A 24,735-nucleotide genomic window follows, 5' to 3' on the forward strand; every position below is an offset into this window, starting at 1 on the left:
TCTCCTGCCTCAGCCTCCCAAGTAGCTGGGATTACAGGGGCCCGCCACCACGCCCAGCTAATTTTTTTGTATTTTTAGTAGAGACGGGGTTTCACCATGTTAGGCTGGTCTCGAACTCCCGACCTCGGGTGATCTGCCCGCCTGGGCCTCCCAAAGTGCTGGTATTACAGGCGTGAGCCCACCGCGCCCGACCTCAGTTCTTTTTCTAATTACAAAATTCACTGATTGTCTAAAAAGACTCCACCACCTACTTCTTTAAACCTCACCTATGTCTGCAGGGAAAGAACTGGGTCAGAAAGGGCAGTAATTGTAGAAGCAGCTAAATTAAGGGCTTTTCAGGCCAGAAGTCACTTGTGATTTTTCGGCTGTGCCTCTTCCCCTGGGGAGAGAGAACCTTAAGTCCACTTCCTTACACGTTGCTCCCAGGTGGCAAAACAAAAGTCACTGCTCAAAGGTCCGATTTTCAAGGGGAACTCCCTAGACGGCAGATCCCCTTTAAAATAGCTGAGACAAACACAAGGGTAAACTTTTTCAAAATAATCTGACATACAAAGTTAATAGAAGCCCAAAGACATACACAATGATCAATAAGAACAAAAACATAGACTAACGGACCGCGAGATACTTTACCGCCAGTTAACAATAACCGTGTGAGGCTGCCCAACTCACAGAGTGAAAGGACAGACCTCTCGCCTTGCGCGCCTCTGCGCCAGACTGGGTTTCGCCTTGCTTATCGTGGGGCACTGAATGGTCACTGTGCGGCCAGGGAAGTCTCCAGCACAGCCTCGGGAAGACATTCCTATTACATATTTATTACTTTGGCGCGGGCCATTCATGACAGGTGGGAGAGGAGTGAGGTGAGATTCAGACGTTGGGACTCTTGCATGGGAGAGATGCCCAAAACTTCGCCCCTTCCCCGGTTGGGGGGCCACGAACCGCCTCTCAGGGCTCAGCCTCAGCAGCAGGTGGTTCAGCCGGCAAGTGCTTCGAACCCAGCCTCCGCCTGCGCTCCATCTCCCCGGCCCTCGCTAGTCTCGTCCCGCGGGTACAGCTCTTGGGCCTCGGCCAGCGCGAGCCTCCTGGCCAAGAGCTCTCAAACCCCAAATCTTTCCAGGGGCAAGCGAGCGGCCTAGCAGCCGCTCCTCTACCGAAGAGGGGTCAGGGTCCTCGCTGCCAGGCCTCAGCCCCCTCCCCGGGAAGCCGTCGCGACGGGGTCCCCAGGGGCCGCAGCAGCGAAGGCCTCTGCGTTCCAGGCAAGGAGCGTTCAGCCAGGCTGAGGTCCCCGCCGGTGAGGGCGGAAGTGGTAAGACTGACGTGTCCTGGGCCGCGCTGCTGATCGCCGGGAGGACCCCCGCCTCGCCGAGGACGGGCGGGGCAAGCCGAGCCTCACGGGGTCTCCGGAGCTGGGCCGGGCCTCCAGATGGAGAAGGCGCAGCGGGGAGTTCTTGAGTAAGCCAGAGCGGTGTCCAGCGCGGTGTGGCTGCAGCCGCCGCTGTCAGGCGCAGCAGCGGGCAACCCCGTGGAAGTCGGTCGGCCGGTCCTCTCCAACCCGCCGCTACCGCGCCGCTGTGGGAGAGACCCCAGCAGGAGCCCAAGGGCAGCTACTGGGGCGCGGAGGCCGCTGGCGCCGCCTCGGCCAGCCCTTCCCGCGCTGTGAGGACCCCGGGGCTGTGGCGGGAAGGGACCCGAGGTGCGAGACCGCGCAGCGTTGCCATGGAAACGGGCCAGGGCGCGTAGTAGAGGCCCCGGGCCGGACGGGCTGCGGGAAGGGTGAACCCCAGGTTGGGAGGATGAGAGAGCAGAGGTGGAGCGGGGTCTTTGGGATAGAGAGACGTGGGGTAGGGTGGGGCAGGGAGGGGGCCAATGGGAGCAAGTGGAGCCAGGGGACCTCAGTTCGAGGCACCTGACCTGGGGTTTCTGTAACCTCCCTGGTTTCTATAACCTAAGGATTCCCCCAAACAGGTTCCACTGCCTTAAGGATGACAGTCGTAGGGAACCCTCGAAGTTGGAGCTGCCAGTGGTTGCCAATCCTGATACTGTTGCTGGGCACAGGCCATGGGCCAGGGGTGGAAGGCGTGACACACTACAAGGCCGGCGACCCTGTCATTCTATATGTCAACAAAGTGGGACCCTACCATAACCCTCAGGAAACTTACCACTACTATCAGCTTCCAGTCTGCTGCCCTGAGAAGATACGTCACAAAAGCCTTAGCTTGGGTGAAGTGCTGGATGGGGACCGAATGGCTGAGTCTTTGTATGAGATCCGCTTTCGGGAAAACGTGGAGAAGAGAATTCTGTGCCACATGCAGCTCAGTTCTGCACAGGTCAGCCTCTCCACATTGGCTATCACGTAGCCCTCCTTCCCAGAGACTAACAGTGCCTTACATTTATGGTTCAGGGTACCTTTATGGAAATTGATTTGATTCTAAATACAATACAACCCAGTGTGGCAGGCAGGGCAGGTGATGCTATTCTAATTCAGTTGACTAAGATACATACTTGCTCAGAAGTTACTTTTTTCAAGATTACATGGACAGTGAATTGCAGAACTGATATCAGAGCCCAGGGTTTCTTACTGCAAGCTTCTCTGTTGGTCATGAGGTCCCAACTGTCAGTCCTACATAGTTCTGTTTCCTTCCATGCCTACCTCTTGGCTGTTTCTTAACTGTTTCCTGTAGTCTCTACCTAACCTTCCCTGTCATGCTTTTTCTTTAGTGAATCCTGGTACTTCTCTCCTTAGTCCACTCCAGACCTCCTTATACCTCACCGCTCTCCTTTTTCTAGGCCTTAACCCTGTTAAGTCATACTTGCTCTTTTTTGGAGACTCTAAACATACTAGAGTCTAATCCAGTGATTATCAACAGGGAACAGTTTTGTCCCCCAAGGGACATTTAGCAATGTCTGGAGACACTTTTTGTTGTTACAGCTGGGGGGTACTACCAGCATGGAATGGGAAGAGGCCAGGAAAGCTACATCCTACAGTGCACGGGATAACCCCACTATCACAAAGAATTATCCACCCCAGGCCGGGTGTGGTGGCTCACTCCTGTAAAACCAGCACTTTTTTTTTTTTTTTTTTTTTGAGACGGAGTCTTGCTCTGTTGCCCAGGCTAGAGTGCAGTGGTGCAATCTTGGCTTACTGCAAGCTCCACCTTGCAGGTTCACACCATTCTCCTGCTTCAGCCTCCCGAGTAGCTGGGACTACTACTGGGCTACTAGCCACCACGCCCGGCTAATTTTTGTATTTTTAGTAGAGACGGGGTTTCACCGTGTTAGCCAGGATGGTCTCGATCTCCTGACCTCGTGATCCACCCACCTCGGCCTCCCAAAGTGGTGGGATTACAGGCGTGAGTCACCACACCCGACCAATCCCAGCACTTTGGGAGGCCGAGGCGGGCGGATCACGAGGTCAGGAATTTGAGACCAGACTGGCCAACATGGTGAAACCCTGTCTCTACTAAAAATACAAAAATTAGCTGGGTGTGGTGGTGGGCGCCTGTAATCCCAGCTACTCAAGAGGCTGAGGCAGGAGAATTGTTTGAACCCAGGAGGCGGAGGTTGCACTACGCCAAGATTGCACCACTGCAGTCCAGCCTCGGTGACAGAGCAAGACTCCATCTCGAAAAAAAAGAATTATCCACCCCAAAATATCAGTAGTGCTGAAGGTGAGAAACTTTGCTGTAACTCTGTGCCTGGGGAGATCTTGTGTGACCAATTCCTGACTTGCTCTTTATAGGTGGAGCAGCTGCGCCAGGCCATTGAAGAACTGTACTACTTTGAATTTGTGGTAGATGACTTGCCAATCCGGGGCTTTGTGGGCTACATGGAGGAGAGTGGCTTCCTGCCACACAGCCACAAGATAGGACTCTGGACCCATTTGGACTTCCACCTAGAATTCCATGGAGACCGAATTATATTTGCCAATGTTTCAGTACGGGACGTCAAGCCCCACAGCTTGGATGGGTTACGACCTGACGAGTTCCTAGGCCTTACCCACACTTATAGTGTGCGCTGGTCTGAGACTTCAGTGGAACGTCGGAGTGACAGGCGCCGTGGTGACGATAGTGGTTTCTTTCCTCGAACACTGGAAATCCATTGGTTGTCCATCATCAACTCCATGGTGCTTGTGTTTTTACTGGTGGGTTTTGTGGCTGTCATTCTTATGCGTGTGCTTCGGAATGACCTGGCTCGGTACAACTTAGATGAGGAGACCACCTCTGCAGGTTCTGGTGATGACTTTGACCAGGGTGACAATGGCTGGAAAATTATCCATACAGATGTCTTCCGCTTCCCCCCATACCGTGGTCTGCTCTGTGCTGTGCTTGGCGTGGGCGCCCAGTTCCTGGCCCTTGGCACTGGTGAGGTGATAAAAATGAATTGGGGATTTATCTCATGGGGTAGAACTAGGTAGGGAGTTTGTTCAGAAAAGGTCTGTGGATCTTCTTTTCTATCCAGAGGGGCAGACCTAAGGGATAGGGTGGCTCTAGCAAGAATGCGCGTATTCTATTGTAGATTTTCTGGATAGCAAAACTGGGGGAGATTGTTTTGCTGGAGGCCCTGGGTCTGGGAGAAGGGGGGCTGATTCCTCTGAAATTGGTAGAAGAGACACAGGTGAGGCCTAACTTGGGCTTTCCACTACCATCCTGCAGGCATTATTGTCATGGCACTGCTGGGCATGTTCAATGTGCACCGTCATGGGGCCATTAACTCAGCAGCCATCTTGTTGTATGCCCTGACCTGCTGCATCTCTGGCTACGTGTCCAGCCACTTCTACCGGCAGATTGGAGGCGAGCGTTGGGTGTGGAACATCATTCTCACCACCAGTCTCTTCTCTGGTGAGGACTTTCCTTTCCCTGGTGGGCCTTTCTGGACTTAGGAATGAAGAACACATTGTGGCTGGGCACAGTGGCTCACACCTGTAATCCTAGCACTTTGGGAGACCGAGGCCAGAGGATCACTTGAGCCCAAAAGTTTGAGACAAGCCTAGGCAACATAGTGAGACCCTCTCTCTATAACAAAAAATTAGCCGGGCATGGTGGTTCACATCTGTAATTCCAGCTACTTGGGAGGCTGAGGCAGGAGGATTGCTTGAGCCTGGGGAGCCAGGGAGGTTGAGGCTACAGTGAGCCATGATTGCACCACTGCACTGTAGCTGGGGTGACAGAGTGAGACTGTCTCAAAAAAAAAAAAGAACACATCGTAGAACTTGGGATAGAGTCAGGATGAGGCTTGAAGGGAAGGAATATTGTAAAAGAAAGAAGAAAACCAAAAAAGACAAGAATGCATTTCTTTTGAATAGTTTAAAATTATTAAGCCCTCAAAATGTCCTAGGCAGTGTCGTAAGCACTCAGCAATAACTGTGTGAAGTAGGTAATATTTCCATTCCACAGATAAGGAAACTGAACTAAAGGCTGCTTAAGTAACTTGTCTGAGATTACACTCCTAAAAAGTAGTGAACTAGGTTTCAGCAGTCTGACTTGTATTCTCACCCATTACACTAAAATAACACCCTTGAATTTTTATTTTGAAGGTGGGCCCACTCTAGGCTTTCAAACCAGATTGCCCTTTCAAAGGCAGTAGTAGTCTCTGTTGTGAACCCTTCTTGTTCCCAATTCTATGTGTCTGATTTATATCCCATCACATTTATATTTGAACCAAGGCTTTCTGAAAACAGGGCCTTAATCCAAAGGAATGTCTCATGCTAGGAGTTACCAACTCCAAGGCAAGACAGGCCCCTGGAGGCAGATGGATTTGTGTTACTCTCAGATTATGTAGTAGCTACCTGGATCCTTAATGACATCGGGTTGGGGGGTGGTGTTGGTAATATAAAGAGCAAAGAGGCCAGGCACGGTGGCTCATGCCTGTAATCCCAGCACTTTGGGAGGCTGAGGCAGGCAGATCACGAGGTCAGGAGATTGAGACCATCCTGGCTAACACAGTGAAACCCCATCTCTACTAAAAATACAAAAAATTAGCCGGGCGTGGTGGCGGGCGCCTGTAGTCCCAGCTACTCGGGTGGCTGAGGCAGGAGAATGGCGTGAACCTGGGAGGCGGAGCTTGCAGTGAGCAGAGATCACGCCACTGCACTCCAGCCTGGGCGACAGAGCGAGACTGTCTCAAAAAAAAAAAAAAAAAAAAAAAAAAAAAAAAAAAAACAGAGCAAAGAATAATGGGACCTGAAAGGGTGGAGGTGAAGGTGAAGGCAGTCGACTCTGCAGGGACATCCAGGAGCATGAGTCTGCCGTTAGAGTGGCAGGCTGCTTCAACCCCCTCCCCTTTTGGTCCTGGATGTAAGTGGGTGCCCTTAGAGATGTAGCTCCTAGTGTTGACCCTCCCTCCGGGGGCCCATCCCTGCAGTGCCTTTCTTCCTGACGTGGAGTGTGGTGAACTCAGTGCATTGGGCCAATGGTTCGACACAGGCTCTGCCAGCCACAACCATCCTGCTGCTTCTGACGGTTTGGCTGCTGGTGGGCTTTCCCCTCACTGTCATTGGAGGCATCTTCGGGAAGAACAACGCCAGCCCCTTTGATGCACCCTGTCGCACCAAGAACATCGCCCGGGAGATTCCACCCCAGCCCTGGTACAAGTCTACTGTCATCCACATGACTGTTGGAGGCTTCCTGCCTTTCAGGTATCCTCCCTTTATTCCATGGCTATCACTCTCAGGTTCCTGACCTCAACTTTTCCTGTCCCTACTCATCCAGTACCCTAACCCAACCCATTGATCCCTGGTTCAGTGGTACCATTCAGAGATTATTAAATGGTTCCTCCTATCCCCAAGCAGGACTGAGCTTGAATGATATGAGAGTGTCTCACTTACACAGCTCTTCGGAGACATCCCCCCCTTCACCTTCCTGGTTTCTGACTTTAATGTCTATGGACATCATGTGGGGTTTAAAGCCCATTTGATGACCCATTTACTTTGTTGAATATCTCTTTGTGCCTGGCAAAGAATGAAGTGGAAAGTAAAATGGACAAGATCCCTGCCCTCAATCTATTAGGGAAGATATTCTTGAAGTGAGAGCAGCTAATCATAGGCAAAAAATCCCCATGAAGCCAGGAGATCTGGGACAGAGAGTGGAGTGAACTCACTTTTCACAATGACCCAGCAACATGGGAGAGGGTGGGGGCTGGATTTCAGCCCAGCCACTGTGCTGATGGTGCACAGCCCTTTAATGCTGTGTATCATCTCTTTTCTTCACAGTGCCATCTCTGTGGAGCTGTACTACATCTTTGCCACAGTATGGGGTCGGGAGCAGTACACTTTGTACGGCATCCTCTTCTTTGTCTTCGCCATCCTGCTGAGTGTGGGGGCTTGCATCTCCATTGCACTCACCTACTTCCAGTTGTCTGGGGAGGATTACCGCTGGTGGTGGCGATCTGTGCTGAGTGTTGGCTCCACCGGCCTCTTCATCTTCCTCTACTCAGTTTTCTATTATGCCCGGCGCTCCAACATGTCTGGGGCAGTACAGACAGTAGAGTTCTTCGGCTACTCCTTACTCACTGGTTATGTCTTCTTCCTCATGCTGGGCACCATCTCCTTTTTTTCTTCCCTAAAGTTCATCCGGTATATCTATGTTAACCTCAAGATGGACTGAGTTCTGTATGGCAGAACTATTGCTGTTCTCTCCCTTTCTTCATGCCCCGTTGAACTCTCCTACCAGCTTCTCTTCTGATTGACTGAATTGTGTGATGGCATTGTTGCCTTCCCCTTTGCCCTTTGGGCCTTCCTTCCCCAGAGAGGGCCTGGAAATTATAAATCTCTATTACATAAGGAGTATATATTTGAACTTTTTAAGTTGCCTTTAGTTTTGGTCCTGATTTTTCTTTTTACAATTATCAAAATAAAATTTATTAAGAAAAAGGATCATGTAGTTGGAGGTTTTGGTCTGGATATAGGAACTCGAGCCCTGCTGTTAAGGGCACCGTCCTTTAGAAAGCCGAGCTGGCCACTGGATGCCCGAAGCTCGAGTTCTCCAACCCAGCTGGGGAACTCCCGGCGTGGGGAACCTACATTGCCAGAGTCGGGTTTCCGCGACTCAGCCGGTGCTCAGCCTAACGGAAGTGGAGGAGCCGGACCTCTTTGTGGGAAGCGAATTGAATCACCTTGGCAACCCGCGGGGCGTGCGGCAACGCCCTTTCCGCCGGAAGTGGGTGTCAAGCCTCCACGTGCTGTCCCTCCCCCTCCCCTTTTGGGCCCAGTAGTGGCGGCTCAGCTGCTGCCATGGAGCCAGCCGGGCTAGAACAGCTCCTACGGGAGCTGCTGCTGCCGGACACCGAGCGCATCCGTCGGGTACGGAGCAGGCGTAACCGGGCCAGGGCGAGCGGGAGGTTGCCGGAAAGGCCCGACTCTCACCCCTAGCTTCCCCCCAGGCCACGGAACAGCTCCAGATCGTTCTTCGGGCCCCCGCCGCTTTGCCGGCTCTCTGCGACCTGCTAGCCTCGGCGGCCGACCCCCAGGTGAGGCCCCTGACTCTCCCCTCCGAGCTTCCCACTGTGCGCCACTGGTCAAGCCCCAGTATCCGCCCCCCGGCGGTCCGCTCAGCACCTTCCTGCCCGGACTCCCACGTGCTTACTTCCTCGTCCTAGATCCGCCAGTTTGCGGCCGTGCTGACCCGCAGACGACTGAACACCCGCTGGCGACGGCTGGCGGCGGAGCAACGGGAGAGGTGGGCTGGGCCTGGGGTGGGGCGGGGCCAGGCGGAGAGTTTTCTTGGGCAGGCTGGGTACCAAACACCTGCCACCTGTGTTCCAGCCTCAAGTCGCTGATCCTGACGGCCCTGCAGAGAGAAACAGAGTAAGTACCTACCCCCTTCTCTCGGGATCTTGACGACTTTGTCTAGGTTTCTGCCTTCCCTTTCAGCTCCAGGCTGGGACTTGTGGGGCAGGGACTTCAGTTCTAGACACAAGGTGGAGTGAGGATTTTAAGGCTGTTTTGAAGACTAAAGTTCTTGAGGAAGGGTGATGATGATCTGCCAAACCCAAGTCAGAAGAATAAGACTGAAATTCAGGCTAAGTTAGACTGAACTTACGAGATTACATGCCCGCAGTGTTGCTGGCCTCCCTCTGAGCTGCTGTCTCATGTGTCCCAACTTGGCAAAGACCCTTTGCCCACACCTCCTGAAAGTTTCTCTCCTGGCTGCCCCATTGAGCCTGGCCACTGTGTGCAGAGGAAGGTATTGGAGGGTGATTGGAGGAGATCTCTCCTGTTTGCAGGCACTGTGTGAGCCTCAGCCTGGCCCAGCTCTCAGCCACCATTTTTCGAAAGGAAGGCCTGGAGGCCTGGCCACAGCTTTTGCAGCTGCTTCAGCACAGTACCCACAGCCCCCACAGCCCAGAGAGAGAGGTACCATCACATGGTTGGCAGGAGGGAGGACCTGAGAGGTTGTAAGCTTGACCTTGTAAGCTTGCTCTCCCATCCTCTATTCTTGGACAGATGGGGCTTTTGCTGCTAAGTGTGGTGGTGACCTCCCGGCCCGAGGCCTTCCAACCCCACCACTGGGAGCTTCTTCGGCTTCTGAATGAGACTCTTGGTGAGGTGGGCTCTCCTGGGCTGCTTTTCTACTCCCTGCGCACTCTGACCACCATGGCCCCCTACCTCAGCACTGAAGATGTGGTGAGATGTGGGCCCTCGTATCTTTGACTCCCTTTCCTCATGCCTTCACGTCCTCACCCGTAAAAGTTAAAAAGCTGCTTTGGATTCTTTACCTGCCTGTGGCCCTTCTTGACAATTGAGAGGGGATGTTGTAGGTGGGCCTGGCTGTTATGCCTGGGCTCCTCCTCGCAATTCAGGCTGTGAGGAAGCTGCCAGCTGCTGGGGTGTGAGATTGGGCTGCATCATGCCCTCTGTGATGTGTCCCTCAGCCTCTCGCTCGGATGTTGGTGCCCAAGCTGATTATGGCCGTGCAGACTCTGATCCCCATAGATGAGGTGAGGACAGGTGGGCAGGAGCTCTGTTGGAAGGAGAGTGCAGAAGTGTCCAGCTTGGCCCACTGAAGAAGAGCATGGTAACCTTGTGCCTTGTTTGTCAGGCAAAGGCCTGTGAGGGCCTTGAGGCTTTGGATGAACTGTTGGAGTCAGAGGTGCCCGTCATCACCCCCTACCTCTCTGAAGTCCTCACATTCTGCCTGGAGGTGAGCCTGGAGTGGACATGGCCCCTGCTACACGCTCTGCTGGGGCTTTCCTTCCCTGTCTCTGATTTTTGTTATTCTCTGGACAGGTGGCTAGAAATGTGGCCCTGGGCGATGCGATACGCGTACGTATTCTCTGCTGCCTCACTTTCTTGGTCAAAGTCAAGAGCAAGGTGAGTGAGTGCCCATTGACACATATCACCCCACCCCCATCTCTACCCTTAGTCTCACTCCTGGGGCTTTCGGTCCATCTCAGGGTATCTAAAGTACTGTGGGGGTTCAAGCCTTGGCCTGGCCTCACCCCAGCTCCTGCCTGGGAGGTTGGGAATTTTCTATCAGACCCCTTATGGCCTGGAAGACTGGAATTTTTAATGTGAGCCCATCCTGGGAGCAGATTCTTAGGGACACTGTTCCACCTTCTCTGTCAAGGCCTTACTGAAGAATCGTCTCCTGCCACCCTTGCTGCATACCCTTTTCCCCATTATGGCTGCTGAGCCCCCACCAGGCCAGCTGGATCCCGAGGACCAGGATTCAGAAGAGGAAGAGTTGGAGATTGAGCTGATGGGGGAGACTCCTAAGCATTTCGCTGTACAAGTGAGATGTGGGGCAGGACAGAGGGGGAAGGTGTCAGGTGGCTGTGGGATGTTGGGGAGGCAGAGATGGAGTCAAGCAAAGTGAGTCTCCCCATCCCATCTCAGGTTGTGGACATGCTGGCACTACACCTGCCCCCCGAGAAGCTCTGTCCCCAGCTGGTAAGTGTGGCTCTGTCCTTCTGGTGTCCCTACCTCCAAGTGTGCCTAGTCCCCTGAGGCCAACGACGTTTGGACCCTGGGAGGTGTGAAGGCCTATTGCCACAGGAATGGGCAGGCTCTTGCTGGGGTTTCAGGAGCGTGCCACATGCTTCCCTAGATGCCCATGCTGGAAGAGGCCTTGCGGAGCGAGAGCCCATACCAGCGCAAAGCTGGACTCCTGGTGCTGGCCGTACTGTCTGACGGAGCTGGCGACCACATCAGGCAGAGGTATCTATTCCCCTGTCCCAGGGTGAGGGTTGCCCACAGGGAGGACCATGGCTGTCCTGGTTTACACTTGTTGTTCAAGCTTATTTATCAATAGCGTTTCCCCCCATTATCAAAAGTGTCCTGGCTTGGAAGATAAATGACTGGCTTCCCAGCTATAGGGACCAGGGGCTGCTGCCCACTCTCTGGTGACAGGAAAAGCCTTGGTTTTTCCAGGGAAAATGAAGAGAACAGGTCAGCCTAGGGCTCTCAGGTGTAGCTCCTCAGCCGGTGTCCTCTTGTCTGCCCTATCCAGACTGCTGCCCCCACTGCTGCAGATCGTGTGCAAGGGCCTGGAGGACCCCTCACAAGTTGTACGCAGTGCTGCGCTGTTTGCCCTGGGCCAGTTCTCAGAAAACCTACAGGTGAACCAGGCTGAATGTGGGAGCCACCACTTGAATGTCCCCTTCCCCTCACCTTTCATCTCTTCAAGCATCCCTGCTGCCATCGGCACTCTTGTGTGTGCCCTGCAGGTGAACCTGACTCAGGCCCTGCTTGCTCCCTCCCCCAGCCCCATATCAGCAGCTATTCAAGGGAGGTGATGCCACTGCTCCTCACCTACCTGAAGTCGGTGCCTCTTGGACACACACACCACCTAGCCAAGGCCTGCTATGCCCTGGAGAACTTTGTGGAGAACCTAGGTAGTGATGGCAGTGGGGAGCTTGGGGGAGGGGCATGAGGTGGCGGCTTTGGCTGAATGTACAGGATGTGCATCTCCCTGCATTGCTGCCTGTGGTAGGGGAAAGGGTGTGATGGTGCCACAAAGAGGTTTCCGCCTGGAGGGAGGTGGGCGTGCAGGTAGCAGACCTGGGTTGGTTGGTAGAGGAGCATCCTTTCCCATAGGGCCCAAAGTGCAGCCCTACCTTCCGGAGCTTATGGAATGCATGCTGCAGCCTCTGAGGAACCCCAGCAGTCCCCGGGCCAAGGAGCTGGCTGTGAGCGCCCTGGGAGCCATTGGTGAGGAGAGAGGCAGGAGGCAGGGATGTGAGGTTCACCCAAAGGCCGTGTGGCTGGTGGTCCCTGCCCTCTCCAGCTCTTGATTCTGTCCTTCCATCCTGCAGCTACGGCAGCCCAGGCCTCGCTGCTGCCCTACTTCCCTGCCATCATGGAGCACCTGCGGGAATTCCTGTTAACAGGCCGTGAGGACCTTCAGCCTGTGCAGATCCAGAGCCTGGGTGAGTGAGAGGCTCCCAGGTGGGGCTCCCAGTGCCAGCAAAGGTCTGGTGCTCACCTGGTGTTGACAGAGATTGCCCCCACAGGAGCACGGATGTCTTCCTTCTCATCAAAGGGGTGTTCTTCATGCTGTACCAAGGGGTGGGGCCAGCCACCACCTTTGGTCCCATAGCCCACCTCCACCTCCTGGTGCTAATGGAGCCCTTGCCCCCACAGAGACACTGGGGGTGCTGGCACGAGCAGTGGGGGAGCCCATGAGGCCGCTGGCTGAGGAATGCTGCCAGCTGGGTCTGGGCCTCTGCGACCAGGTAGACGACCCTGACTTGCGGCGCTGCACGTGAGTGACCCCTCACCCTGCCTCTGCCCTTGTCCCCACCCCTCCTGTCTGCCCACTGGACCCACTGGAATCCCCATCCCAGACTCCAGTCCTCTGGTTTGGACCACAGTCAGGTGTTCCCAGGCTCCCCCATCCTGTCTGGTGGTAGCAGGCAGGACCATACAGCTTCTTCTGCCTGCTTTGACCAGGTACAGCCTATTTGCAGCCTTATCGGGTCTGATGGGCGAGGGCCTGGCACCCCACTTGGAACAGATCACCACGCTCATGCTGCTGTCACTGCGTTCCACCGAGGGCATTGTGGTGAGCAGAGGGTGGGTGGGCTGGGCCAGGCCAGCCCTGCAATGGGATTTATCTCCTGGGCCCAGCTGAGCCAAAGTCCTTGCCGTGCCTCCGCTCCAGCCTCAGTATGACGGGGGCAGCTCCTTCCTTCTGTTTGACGATGAGAGTGATGGGGAAGAAGAGGAGGAGCTCATGGATGAGGATGTGGATGAAGAGGATGACTCGGAGATCTCAGGGTGCGGAGGGGTGCTCTTCTGATCAGGAATCTCGACTTTGGTTTTAGACAAGGGCCTAGTGCTGGATCTGCTCCTCTTGGTGTCTGATCACCACTGCCTCTCCCCATCTTACTCTAGGTACAGCGTGGAGAACGCCTTCTTCGATGAGAAGGAAGACACCTGTGCTGCCGTGGGGGAGATCTCTGTGAATACCAGGTGAGCATTCGCCCTTCCCTGGCACTGAAAACCCTGCCTGGGGGCCCCTTACCCACGGCTGTGTCTCTCTCTGTAGTGTGGCCTTCCTTCCATACATGGAAAGTGTCTTTGAAGAAGTATTTAAACTGCTGGAGGTGAGTGGGCTGGTGGGTGGAGTGGGTGGAGTTCTCAGGCTGGGGGCCCTGTGTTCACAGTGCACACAGCAGACACATCCCGCCCCGCCTCATCCTGCAGTGCCCTCACCTGAATGTGCGGAAGGCAGCCCATGAGGCTCTGGGTCAGTTTTGCTGTGCACTGCACAAGGCCTGTCAAAGCTGCCCCTCGGAACCCAACACTGCTGGTGAGAAGGAGAGGCTGGGCCAGGCTGGGGGTTCTTGGGGAGGGACAGGGCCTGACTGGTGCTTCAGCCAATAATGTCCCCAGCTTTGCAGGCTGCCCTGGCCCGAGTGGTGCCATCCTACATGCAGGCAGTGAACAGGGAGCGGGAGCGCCAGGTGGTGATGGCCGTGCTGGAGGCCCTGACAGGGGTGCTCCGCAGATGTGGGGCCCTCACACTGAAGCCCCCTGGGCGCCTCGCTGAGCTCTGTAGCATGCTCAAGGCTGTGCTGCAGAGGAAGGTGAGCAGGGCAGGTGGGCTTCGGGAAGGAGAGGTGCCGGGCCCAGGTTGGGGACTGGCTGCAAGTCCACCCCCCTACCCCCATAAAAAGAGAAGGGGCGTGAAAGCTTCGCTAAGTTGAGCTACTTCTTGTAGACAGCCTGTCAGGATACTGACGAGGAGGAGGAAGAGGAAGATGATGATCAGGTGAGAGCCAAGGATAAAAACTGGGACCAGGCGGTCCAGGCAGTCTCCACAGGGACAGGGGTGGACAATGTATTTGGGCTTGGCCTGGGGCAGCCAGGACCACTAAAAGAGATTGGTAATGGCCAGAGGGATACAACCCGGATCCCACTAAGCCAGTGGGAGTTCAGGGAAGGAGAGCAGTGTGGACTGGAGTGTGCTTGGAGCGATAGGCAGGAGCAGAAGAGCCAGGGGAAGAAGCTGGGTCATGGAAACATCCAGCTTGAGAGGGGCCAGCCCTATCAACCAAGGGCAGCCCCAGAGACCCCTGCAGCTGGTGGCAGAGCACGGTAGGGAGGTGTGCAGTCACTGAGCTGGCCCTAGTGCTCCAGCCCCTGACGTGGCTCCACAGGCTGAATACGACGCCATGTTGCTGGAGCACGCTGGAGAGGCCATCCCTGCCCTGGCAGCCGCGGCTGGGGGAGACTCCTTTGCCCCATTCTTTGCTGGTTTCCTGCCATTATTGGTGTGCAAGACAGTGAGTGTCCGTCTTCTGGCTTCAAGCCCTAGTCCCCTCGTGCACCTGGTGCCCACCACAGCCTTTATCCTTGGCCCAGGCTGATCTGTACTCCTTCCTGTTCTCCCCCATCAGAAACAGGGCTGCACAGTGGCAGAGAAGTCCTTTGCAGTGGGGACCTTGGCAGAGACTATTCAGGGCCTGGGTGCTGCCTCAGCCCAGTTTGTGTCTCAGCTACTCCCTGTGCTGTTGAGCACTGCCCGAGAGGCAGACCCCGAGGTGCGAAGCAATGCCATCTTTGGGATGGGCGTGCTGGCAGAGCACGGGGGCCACCCTGCCCAGGAGTATCCTTGGCTCGAAGGAGGGGAGGGACTGGAGGTTGGGGGAGTGTCCCCAGGGCTTGCAGGTGGGCAAGGTCTACCTGAGCATGTGGCCTTTCCTTGATTGTGGACCAGACACTTCCCCAAGCTGCTGGGGCTCCTTTTTCCCCTCCTGGCGCGGGAGCGACATGGTCGTGTCCGTGACAACATCTGTGGGGCCCTTGCCCGCCTGTTGATGGCCAGTCCCACCAGGAAACCAGAGCCCCAGGTGAGGGAGGGAGACATCAGGCAGGGCTTGGAAGCTGAGGAGGGAGGGTGGTGGAGGGCAGGGCAGGTTGGCCTGAGACATTTGTGTGCCCAGGTGCTGGCTGCCCTACTGCATGCCCTGCCACTGAAGGAGGACTTGGAGGAGTGGGTCACGATTGGGCGCCTCTTCAGCTTCCTGTACCAGAGCAGCCCTGACCAGGTAACCTTGCTGCTGGCAGCCCTCAGAGGGGAGCGTGCCGTTCCACTCAGTGATAGGCACTGTCTGCTGATGAGGCTCGGGAGCTCCGGGCTGTCAGTTGCACCTGATGCAAGGTGACAGTTTCAGCTGTTCTTTTGATACTCCCTGCACCATTTCTTATTTGTCTGTAAGGATTGGCAGCCAGTCCTGTGATGGGACAGGAGGGACTTCCTCTCTCCACATAGCATTTTTCCTGAGGAAGCTCCATTTCTACCCTTTGGTCTGAGCCAGAAGTTGCAGTTTTCCTAGGCTGGTTTCCTAAACCAAGGCCCTTTCAAACTGTGCTCTGTGGAGCCCAGGGTCCCTCTGGGCCACCACACCATACATTTCAATCAGATCAGCTCTGCTCTCTGAAGAGATTTTGCCTGTACCAAGTAGCTAGGTTTGGAGTCATGTCAGAGTGTTTGTGTCACCCTTGTCTTATACCTTTAGAGACTGTTGTGTAGGTGGAGCTCCTGAGTGTCTGGGTTTCTTTTGGTCTTGAGGCTATGACGTTAATTATCTTGTCCCACATCCCCCATTCCCTCCAAAAAAGAGTCATTACCACCAAGTTTCATTGGTTCTTCTCATGTTCATAGTTGTCTTGGATGCCTGTGAATCAGTACCAGGTGCAACCACCCCCCTGATAAGAGACTCTGCCACTCCTTGGTCCTGACCATCCGCCTAGACCTGGGGTCTGGGGCTGCTGCCCTGAGTCAGCCACTCTTTCCTCACAGGTTATAGATGTGGCCCCCGAGCTTTTGCGTATCTGCAGCCTCATTCTGGCTGACAACAAGATCCCACCAGGTGAGGGTAGGAGTCATGGGAAGGGGCTTCGGAGAGGCTGGGAGTGGCAAGGCTCAGAGGGCCTGGGGCAGCGAGGCTTTAGGAGCCCTGACCTTTCTCCCTCCCTCTCCACCCAGACACCAAGGCCGCACTGTTGCTGCTCCTGACGTTCCTGGCCAAACAGCATGCCGACAGCTTTCAAGCAGCTCTGGGCTCACTGCCTGTTGACAAGGCTCAGGAGCTCCAGGCTGAACTGGGCCTCTCCTAGACTGCAGGCTGCAGCCAGTCCAGAGAGAATAGAGCCTGCCCAGGCCTTAAGACCACCTCTCAGCCCAGTTCAGTTCTGCCTTACCAAAGATTCTGAGACTCATACCCATTTGGAGCCAGCCCCACTTGCTGCCTTACAGGGCTGTCCCTGAGGCTGGATCTGTTACAAATGAGTCATGACATCATACTGTAATAAAAGCAGCTTGTTTTCTGCTTGAACAATAGCTCTGAGAACAAGAAGGCTGGAAATGCACATTCAGAAATGAGGTAAGCAGGACCCAGTGAGGCACGACGTGGTGTACTAGAAGTGGCTGGTTTCCTGGCAGCTTTGTAAATGGACTCTAACCTTAGTAGAATCTGGGCCCTGGCTGGATCAGAAGGCGACCATATGGCTTTTCTTGTTCCACGTGAAGAATCTGTTGCGCTGAGAGCACTGGTCAGGAGGGGAGGAGAGGGCAGGTCGGGGGAGTCCCTGTACGGGCCTCTGGTCTGTGTGTCCCTGCCCCCCCCCCCCCCCCGCACACACACATGCATACACTCACCCAGGAGCAGGTAGAAGACCCGGGCAGCCATCCTGCGGGGGCTGAGAGGTGACACCAGGCTGCTGAAGTCGGGCTCCCTGTTAGCCTGCAGCTCCCGTGCCACTGCCCTATAGGGATCAAGAACCATTAGCAGAGGCTTCAGCCCAGGTCCATCCCATCAAGGTGCCACCTCCCTGGTACCTGTGCACAGCTTCCAGTGAGAGCAGCTCGAGCTCTGGGGGCAGCACCAAAGGCATCTCCATGGGCACCTCAGGGAGTTCAGGCACCACGGGCAGTGCAGGAAGTTCTGGCTGCTCCACCTCAGCCCAGGCCCTAGGAGAACATGAGAGTAAGAGTAGGGAAGGTGGCAGCTGTGACAGTGACAAGGGGCATACCCATCCCAGCAGCTGTTTCCACCACCTGGCCAAGGGCTGTGGGCCCTGGCTCTCACGGAGCCTGGCCACTTACCACCGTTCTTCTGGTGGGATAAGGCTGATGCGGGTCTTCTCCTCTTCAGCTGCCTCTAGGGAGATCTCTGTTGGGGGAGGAAAGGCGCTGGTGGGTGTCTGCTTGGGTGGTAGTTAGGGCCTTGTGGCCACCTGGTGTAAGTAGATGGCAGAGCCATGCAGTGACTTGGTAAAAGCACATAGGTGGGAGAGCTCAGGAGGACCAGTCCGTGCTTCCTTATTGTCACACACACACGCCTTCACTCATGAAACAGCTTCAGCAGTTGGGATACTAGTTTCCTGGGACAGTGGTTAGGGTGTGGTCCCACTGCCTCTCTTCTCTAGGTGCTTACCTGGAGACACCATAAGGGGACCACTGGGCTCCAGGGCCTCCCTCGGGACCTGGGGATGGGAGAAGCAGAACTAAGACTCCAAGCATCTGGGACTTGGGCCTCAGAAGGCACAAGGCCAATGAGCCTGTGCTGTTGGCTGTCATAGCAGGAGAGGGCAGCCAGCTGGTCAGGCAGACCCTGGCACTGGGGCGATACAGTAAACAGGTGGTGCAGTTACCTCGATCTCACTCGGAACTTCAATCTTTCTCCTTTCCTCCTCAGCCAGCTCTCGTCTGAGGGCTTTTGGGGGTGGCTGGGCACAATGGGTCCAGAGACCCAGTAGTTCAGGGGGTAGCCAGCCAGCTGTGGACAAGAGGGTAGTAGGCACAGGGTTTGAGGCGTGAGGAGCACCAGGAATGAGGAATTGGTTTTGAGGATACTTCGTGCCCAACCCCCGCCATTCTTACAGAGAGTTGGGGTTCTGAACAACTCCGCAGGGCCTGTGATGGTCCTCTCGGGAGGCTGCACCATGGGCTGTGTGGTGGGGGAAAGTCAGAAGCCCCATTATAAAGCAGCCACTCCTCAGGGCCCCTTTGCCTCTTTGCAATGCACTGTTCTGGGGCTTCTGGACTTCCCCAGCTTTTGGGCTCATGACCCTGCCTGCCCTGCTTATTGCTAAAAGAAGGACTTTTTAACCTGGTGCCCATGTGTATGACAGGTGGGGTCACTAAAGGAGCATGTAGAGTTGTATATGTGCAAACCCACATCGCCTGCATTTTCTGGAGAATGGAGGAGATTTTTCATCAAGTTCCCAATCCTCCCCCCACCCACCTGAGGAGTTTAGAAGGCTCAGCCTGCATGTGCCCCTGGTCATCTTTGCCTCCCTCCCTTCCCCGGCAAAGCCTGGGCTGCACTCACACATTCCCGGCAGTGGGCTCTGGTTTGCAGTTGTTCCCGGAATTTCTCCCGGGAGATCTGAGTCTCCTTGTCCCAGAATAGTAACTGGCGACGACGGCGGCGGCGAGGCGGTGGGGGGACTGGGGGCCGCTGTTGAGTGGAGAGGGCAGGTAGGGGCAAGGCTGTCCATTACTCCTTTTCCTGTCATTCTGGTAGACTGCTAACAGGACCCCACACCCCACCCCTAGAGGAACCTGGGTAGAGGGCTTGTGTAGGGTCTCCATGCACTTGAGCAGCTCATACCTTGCATAAGGGTACCCATCTGGGAAGTGCAGGCCAGATACGATGGGGCGTAGAAAGGGGCGTCTTTTATCATCTGCACTAAGGACCCCTGTAAGCTAGCAGTGGCCCTGGGCTTGGGGAGGCAGTCCTTGCGGGGGAGGGCAAAGAGGAGGAGGAGGAGGATTAGAAGGGATGCTACTCACCTCTGGGCTGGGTGGGGCTGGCAGACGCAGCTCCTCCGGGGGGGTCACCTCTGCAACAACACCCAAGGTTGTGGCTCTGTCCCATAGCCCCTTACCCCTTGCAGAATGCCAGGGCAAGAAACTGCAGGGTCCTCCCTTTAGCAAGTTGGGATATAAAGCCCTTGTCTGCAGCAGTATCCAGGTACTCCCAGAAAAGCCCCTGGGGCATGTTGGGCACTCACCCATGAGTAGGGCCCCAGGCTCCCAGCCTATCAGCCTCAGCTCCTCAGGGCCCAGTGCCTCTTCTATTCCTTCCACCCTGAGGGGAAATGGGCAAGAGAAATGAGGAGACCCTTCCCAGCACCGACACCCTACCTGGTCTAGGAATTCTTGTCCTTACTCTGCAGGAGCTGGAGGTGGGAGCCGCGGGACTGTGGAGAGAGAATCAGAGTTCAGAGGACAGAAAAGGAGAAATGGGAGCATTGCCCAGTCCCAGACTGCCCACGCCAGGGGTCTGACTATCCAGCTCCAGGCAGGCCCTATGCTGCCGGAAACACCTACTTTCTAACAAGACAGCTTCCTCTTCCTCTGCGATCAGCAGGTCCAGTTCTCGGCGGCTGACCTCTGGGAGCTCCCTTTCACCCTGTCCAGAGAGGAAGAGCAAGGGGAGGGGATTCAATAACATTTCTGAAAAAGGCAAGTGGATCCAGGAGGGTGGATCCCAGAGGCATGCCACAGGGCCAGGTTCAAGGAAACCACTGGGTGCTCAAGTGCCAGGGACAGAGAATAGGGAAATGGAGACAGAAAAGGCAGGACTCTGGGGAAATGGAGACAGAAAAGGCAGGACTCTGGGGACACAGAGAAGTAGCTGCAAGAGGGCTGGACCTCAGGCCCTATGTACAGGGGACAACTCACCTCAATTGGTAGCATCCGTATCGGCTCTGCCTCCAGGAGCGTGATGGCCTCAGGTGGCAGCACAGTGACCGGAATCCTTTCTGGAGGGACAGGAGAGTCACCAGCCTCTCTGCTTCTTTCCAAATTCCCACAGCCATGCAGTTAAGGAAAAGCATGGACTCTGAAGTCAAGGTAACCTGGATTCTAATCAGACCCAGGCTAATCTCTGGCATCCTGACCCTGGGTACACTGCTTAACCACTATGAGCCTCACTTTCCTCATTGGTAAAGGGGAGGCTGGGCGAAGTGGCTCACACCTGTAATCCCAACACTTTGGATCGCTTGAGCCCAGGAGTTTGAGGCCAGCCTGGGCAACATGGCGAGACCCTATCTCTACAAAAAATTTAAAAACTAGCCAGGTGTGGTGGTTTATCCCTGTGGTCCCAGCTACTCTGGAGGCTGAGGTGGGAGGATTGCTTGAGCCCTGGAGGTCAAGGCTGCATGACCTATGATCATCATACCACTGCACTCCAGCCTGGGAAAAAAAAAAAAAAAAAAAAAAGCCAAGTGTGGTGGCTCACGCCTGTAATCCCAGCACTTTGGGAGGCTGAGGTGGATGGATCAACTGAGGTCAGAAGTTTGAGACCAGCCTTGCCAACATGGCAAAAACCCATCTCTACTAAAAATACGAAAATTAGCTGGGCGTGGTGGTGCATGCCTGTAATCCCAGCTACTAGGAGGGAGAATTGCTTGAATCTGGGAGGCAGAGGTTGCAGTGAGCCTAAAGTGCACCATTGTACTCCAGCCTGGGCTACAGAGTGATACCCCATCTCTCAAAAAAAAAAAAAAAAACCAAACAAAAAAACAAGGATAAGAAATCTGACCTCAGAGGACTCTTGTGAGGTACTGATGAGGTTACACATATAAACTGCCCCTCGCCAGGCACAGTGGCTCACACCTGTAATCCCAGCACTTTGGGAGGCCAAGGCAGGCAGATCACCTGAGGTCAGGAATTTGAGACCAGCCTGGCCAACATGGCGAAACCCCATCTCTACTAAAAATACAAAAATTAGCCAGGCGTGGTGGTGCACGTCTGTAATCCCAGCTACTAGGGAGGCTGAGGTGGGAGAATTGCTTGCAGTGAGCCGAGATGGCGCCACTGCACTCTAGCCTGGGCGACAGAGTGAGACTCCGCCTCAAAAAAAAAAAAAAAAAAAAAGTGCCCCTCACAGGGCCTGGCTCTTAAGCTCAAAAATCGTCATTTCTACAGCTCTTGGGCCTGCCTATACCTCTCACCAGAAAGAAGGTTCTCTCTGCTGACCTGGCTTCCTGGGCTCTGTAGGGACTTCAGGAGGGATCTCTTCAACTCTCTCTGGGGCTGCAGCCTCTAAGAGGTGTCGAATCTTTGGGGAGGGATTGGAAACAAAAGATAGGGTTCAGCTTCAGCCCCCTGCTTTCCCACTTTTCACAGCCTTCTTCAACAATGCACGGTAATCTCCTTTTATGCCTAACTCTTGTTGCATTGACATCAGCTTGCAGTAAACTCACCCGCTATCTGGCCTCCTTTCCCCAGTTCCTGTTCTCACCTCCCTCCCCAACCCACACCCCAGTTATCTAGCCCTCATCAATTTGTGCAAGAAGGCCGGGTGCAGTGGCTCACATCTGTAATCCCAGCACTTTGGGAGGCTGAGGTGGGTGGATCACTTGACGTCAGGAGTTCGAGACCAGCCTGGCCAACATCGTGAAACCCCATTTCTACTAAAAATACAAAAATTAGCCGGGCTTGGTGGCAGTGCCTGTAATTCCAGCTACTTGAGAGGCGGAGACAGGAGAATTGCTTGAAACTGGGAAGCAGATTGCAGTGAGCTGAGATTGAGCCACTGCACTCCAGCCTGGGCGACAGAGCAAGACTCCGTCTCAAAAAAAAAAAAAAAAAAATTGTGCAAGAAGCAGTGCATCATTATCCTTGTCAAGTGTTGCGGTTGACAGAGGTGAACAGAAAAGATTCTTGATCTTAACGAAGTCTAGTGGGGAGCAAAAATTAGCCGGGCATGGTGGCAGGCACCTGTAATCCCAGCTATTCGGGAGGCTGAGGCAGGAGAATCGCTTGACCAGAGGAAGCGGAGGTTGAAGTGAGCCAAGATCACGCCACTGCACTCCAGCCTGGGTGACAGAGACTCCATCTCAAAAAGTAATAATAATAGGCCAGGCGCGATGGCTCACGCCTGTAATCCTAGCACTCTGGAAAGCCAGGGTGGGTGGATCACCTGAGGTCAGGAGTTCGAGACCAGCCTGGCCAATATGGCAAAACCCTAAAAATATTGGGCCAGGCTCTGTGGCTCATGTCTGTAATCCCAGCACTTCAGGAGGACGAGACGGGCAGATCATGAGGTTGGGGTTCAAAACCAGCCTGGCCAGCATGGTGAAACCCTGTCTCAACTAAAAATACAAAATCAGTTGGGCGTGGTGGCGAATGCCTGTAGTCCCAGCTACTCGGGAGGCTGAGGCAGGAGAATCGCTTGAACCGGGGAGGCGGAGGTTGCAGTAAGCTGAGATCGTGCTACTGCACTCCAGCCTGGGCCACAGAGCAAGATCCTGTCTCAAAAATAATAATAAAAATAGTAATAAAATTAAAAAATAAATGGGGCATGGAGAGCCCCAAATGCTAGTAATCTGTTTGCAGCAGGAGCCACTGTTCAAATGGGGAACCAAGGAAGGGGGTGACATTAAGCTGTATGAGTATTGGGAATAGATGGAGGAGGACAGGGGTAAGAAAGCCCAGTGCAGAGAGATGAGAGCCTGGATTAGGGCCTCTGCAGTGAAAACAGTGTAGAGACAAGTGGGGACAAGAGCTGCCTCCAGTGGGGAAACCGTCTGATCAGATTGGCCCCGAGTAGGTAAGTACAGGGGGCTTTGCCTGGATGGGTCCACTTGGGCAGTCCCCCTGCACCATCTCCTGTTCGAGAGAGCTGTGGCAAGCTTCCTTCCCCAACCCCAATGTCAAAGTGACATAGGGACAGCACTCCCCTTCTGCATTGCCAGTTCATGAGTCTTGGGGAATGAGCCCTACCTGAGGGATATCGAAAGGACTAGGAAGTCTGGGATCCACAGACATCATCCCGAAAAAGGGATCTGGAGCATCTTCTAGGGTCTCCATCATGGCCAGCTGGTTAGGAAGCAGCAGGCTGGGTCTGAGAGAGAATGTAGGCCGTCAAGGACTGAGGCTGAGCTAGGCTGAGGCCAAGCTAGCAGGTGTTCCATCAAAAGCCCAGGGCACACTCACAGCTCAGTCACCATATCTATTCGGATCTGCAGCTGGGCACGATGGAGGCGTTCCAAGATGTGCTGGATGTCCTCTGTGGGCAGGGAGAGCGAGGTAGACAGCCAGCTTAGCAGACAGCTGCTCAGCCCGCCCCACCTTTGAGGGTGCCCAGCCTTACCCACGAGGTACTGGCATTGTTGAGAATAGACGCGGATCACACCGATCTGAAGTTGGGCTGAGAGATAGAGGGAGAAGCGGGGCCGCGGCAGGCCGGGCTGCGGGGGTTGCACTCGTACCAGCACGTAATTGAGGATTTCCTCGCTGGGGAACAATGCGCCCTGATTACCGCTGCGCCCAGGACTGGACCCACAGCCTTGCCCACTCCGTCTGCCAACTCACGCCCCGCACCAGGCCCTCTTTCTCTTTTCTGGGCCTTACCAGGTCTTCACCACATTCACCCTCAGGTATTCGCGCTTCACCAAACGGCTGCCGCGCGTCGCCGCCAGCCTGAAGTGGGTGGGGAAGGTGGGAGAATGGGGATGGAGGGGGAGCTGTCAGGCTGGGATCCCGGCCAGCGTCCCCCATCGCACGCCAACGGGCCCCGCCCTTACCAGATGGTGGCAAAGCAGCCGGTGTGGCGCTGAAGCACGTTGGGATAGTAGAACATCGTCCCTCTGGTCTTTCACCCTCGATTCCACCAGCTCCCTGTTCGGATCTGAGTCGGAATTCTTTAGGGCACAGAATTCCCAACACCTTGGAGAGAAGTCAGGATTTAGACTTCTCTGGTGGCAAGGTGGGTGCACCCAAAAAGCCAAGTTAATGAGGCAACGAACAATGGGCAGATACACGATTACCGGGATAACTGAGACGCAGGAGATGGGCGCCCCTCTCTGTGGACCCTCAGTGGATCCGCACGCCGCGTGATGAGTCAAACTTGAGCCTTCTGGGTTGGGTTCCAGGTTGGAGATGCAGAGCTCCGAGGGGACGCCCGGGCCGGAATCCAGAGCAGGTCCCAAGGGAGCACGGTGTCCTCCACAACAGGCCTCGGTCCTCGAGCGCTGGGAGCGATGTCAGGCCCCTGGGCCGCCTCCTGCAGGACTAGATCGCATCGCGGGAAGCGCGCGCTCCGGAGCCCCGCACCTCGCTCCTCATTAGATGGCGGCTTTTGCCATGACAGCCAATGGGGAACGGGGATCGGGTCGGGAGCGCCAAGTGTCCTGGCAACAGGGTCTCCCGAGGCAGCCAGCAAACCAATAATAAGGACTCTGCGCGCCGCTGGGGTCCATTGTGAGGTGTTCCGACCAATGGGCTCCGGTTCTCGCCTCTAGTAACAGGCGCCCCTTCCTTGACCAATGAGCGCATC

General features: G+C 55.1%; 3 protein-coding genes across 15 annotated transcripts; 2 read left to right on the forward strand and 1 right to left on the reverse strand.

Annotated features, from left to right (window-relative positions):
- The first annotated feature begins 686 nt into the window (after nucleotides 1-686).
- On the forward strand, nucleotides 687-7,867 carry TM9SF1 (transmembrane 9 superfamily member 1). 3 transcript variants are annotated; one of them, XM_030802677.1, is made up of 6 exons: nucleotides 687-1,690; nucleotides 1,963-2,324; nucleotides 3,737-4,358; nucleotides 4,650-4,835; nucleotides 6,358-6,631; nucleotides 7,205-7,867. In XM_030802677.1, the coding sequence occupies exons 2-6, from the start codon at nucleotides 1,980-1,982 to the stop codon at nucleotides 7,596-7,598; spliced, it is 1,821 nt and encodes a 606-aa protein (XP_030658537.1). In that variant the 5' UTR covers nucleotides 687-1,690; nucleotides 1,963-1,979; the 3' UTR covers nucleotides 7,599-7,867. The 3 variants fall into 3 exon arrangements, with proteins under 3 accessions (XP_030658537.1, XP_030658536.1, XP_030658538.1); XM_030802676.1 differs by having other exon boundaries at nucleotides 687-1,653; XM_030802678.1 differs by lacking the exon at nucleotides 4,650-4,835 and having other exon boundaries at nucleotides 687-1,653.
- On the forward strand, nucleotides 7,683-16,781 carry IPO4 (importin 4). Of its 4 annotated transcripts, XM_030802664.1 has the most exons (30): nucleotides 7,683-8,293; nucleotides 8,374-8,460; nucleotides 8,590-8,669; nucleotides 8,756-8,797; nucleotides 9,217-9,346; nucleotides 9,437-9,616; nucleotides 9,865-9,930; nucleotides 10,032-10,133; nucleotides 10,220-10,303; nucleotides 10,560-10,724; nucleotides 10,829-10,882; nucleotides 11,040-11,149; nucleotides 11,442-11,550; nucleotides 11,697-11,826; nucleotides 12,029-12,142; nucleotides 12,247-12,360; nucleotides 12,575-12,695; nucleotides 12,884-12,995; nucleotides 13,095-13,210; nucleotides 13,328-13,405; nucleotides 13,482-13,539; nucleotides 13,640-13,745; nucleotides 13,829-14,022; nucleotides 14,157-14,207; nucleotides 14,596-14,721; nucleotides 14,836-15,044; nucleotides 15,156-15,288; nucleotides 15,382-15,486; nucleotides 16,242-16,311; nucleotides 16,428-16,781. In XM_030802664.1, exons 1-30 carry the CDS (start codon nucleotides 8,225-8,227, stop codon nucleotides 16,556-16,558), a joined length of 3,246 nt encoding a protein of 1,081 aa, XP_030658524.1. In that variant the 5' UTR covers nucleotides 7,683-8,224; the 3' UTR covers nucleotides 16,559-16,781. The 4 variants fall into 4 exon arrangements, with proteins under 4 accessions (XP_030658524.1, XP_030658523.1, XP_030658525.1 ...); XM_030802663.1 differs by having other exon boundaries at nucleotides 7,971-8,293; nucleotides 16,242-16,776; XM_030802665.1 differs by lacking the exon at nucleotides 12,029-12,142 and having other exon boundaries at nucleotides 7,971-8,293; nucleotides 16,242-16,776.
- On the reverse strand, nucleotides 16,077-24,735 carry REC8 (REC8 meiotic recombination protein). Of its 8 annotated transcripts, XM_030802675.1 has the most exons (19): nucleotides 23,984-24,735; nucleotides 23,811-23,879; nucleotides 23,551-23,693; nucleotides 23,394-23,466; nucleotides 23,181-23,301; nucleotides 21,432-21,513; nucleotides 20,133-20,212; nucleotides 19,779-19,860; nucleotides 19,618-19,648; nucleotides 19,460-19,536; nucleotides 19,239-19,288; nucleotides 18,775-18,903; nucleotides 18,324-18,390; nucleotides 18,095-18,219; nucleotides 17,878-17,926; nucleotides 17,547-17,613; nucleotides 17,280-17,411; nucleotides 17,100-17,206; nucleotides 16,749-16,990 (listed from the first exon to the last, which is right to left on the reverse strand). In XM_030802675.1, exons 1-19 carry the CDS (start codon nucleotides 24,037-24,039, stop codon nucleotides 16,905-16,907), a joined length of 1,626 nt encoding a protein of 541 aa, XP_030658535.1. In that variant the 5' UTR covers nucleotides 24,040-24,735; the 3' UTR covers nucleotides 16,749-16,904. The 8 variants fall into 8 exon arrangements, with proteins under 8 accessions (XP_030658529.1, XP_030658528.1, XP_030658530.1 ...); XM_030802674.1 differs by having other exon boundaries at nucleotides 23,394-23,693; XM_030802669.1 differs by having other exon boundaries at nucleotides 16,077-17,206; nucleotides 19,239-19,536; nucleotides 23,394-23,693; nucleotides 23,984-24,100; nucleotides 24,227-24,735.

The sequence above is a fragment of the Nomascus leucogenys genome, chromosome 22a, assembly GCF_006542625.1.
Source record: "Nomascus leucogenys isolate Asia chromosome 22a, Asia_NLE_v1, whole genome shotgun sequence".
NCBI classification, from domain to species: domain Eukaryota; kingdom Metazoa; phylum Chordata; class Mammalia; order Primates; family Hylobatidae; genus Nomascus; species Nomascus leucogenys.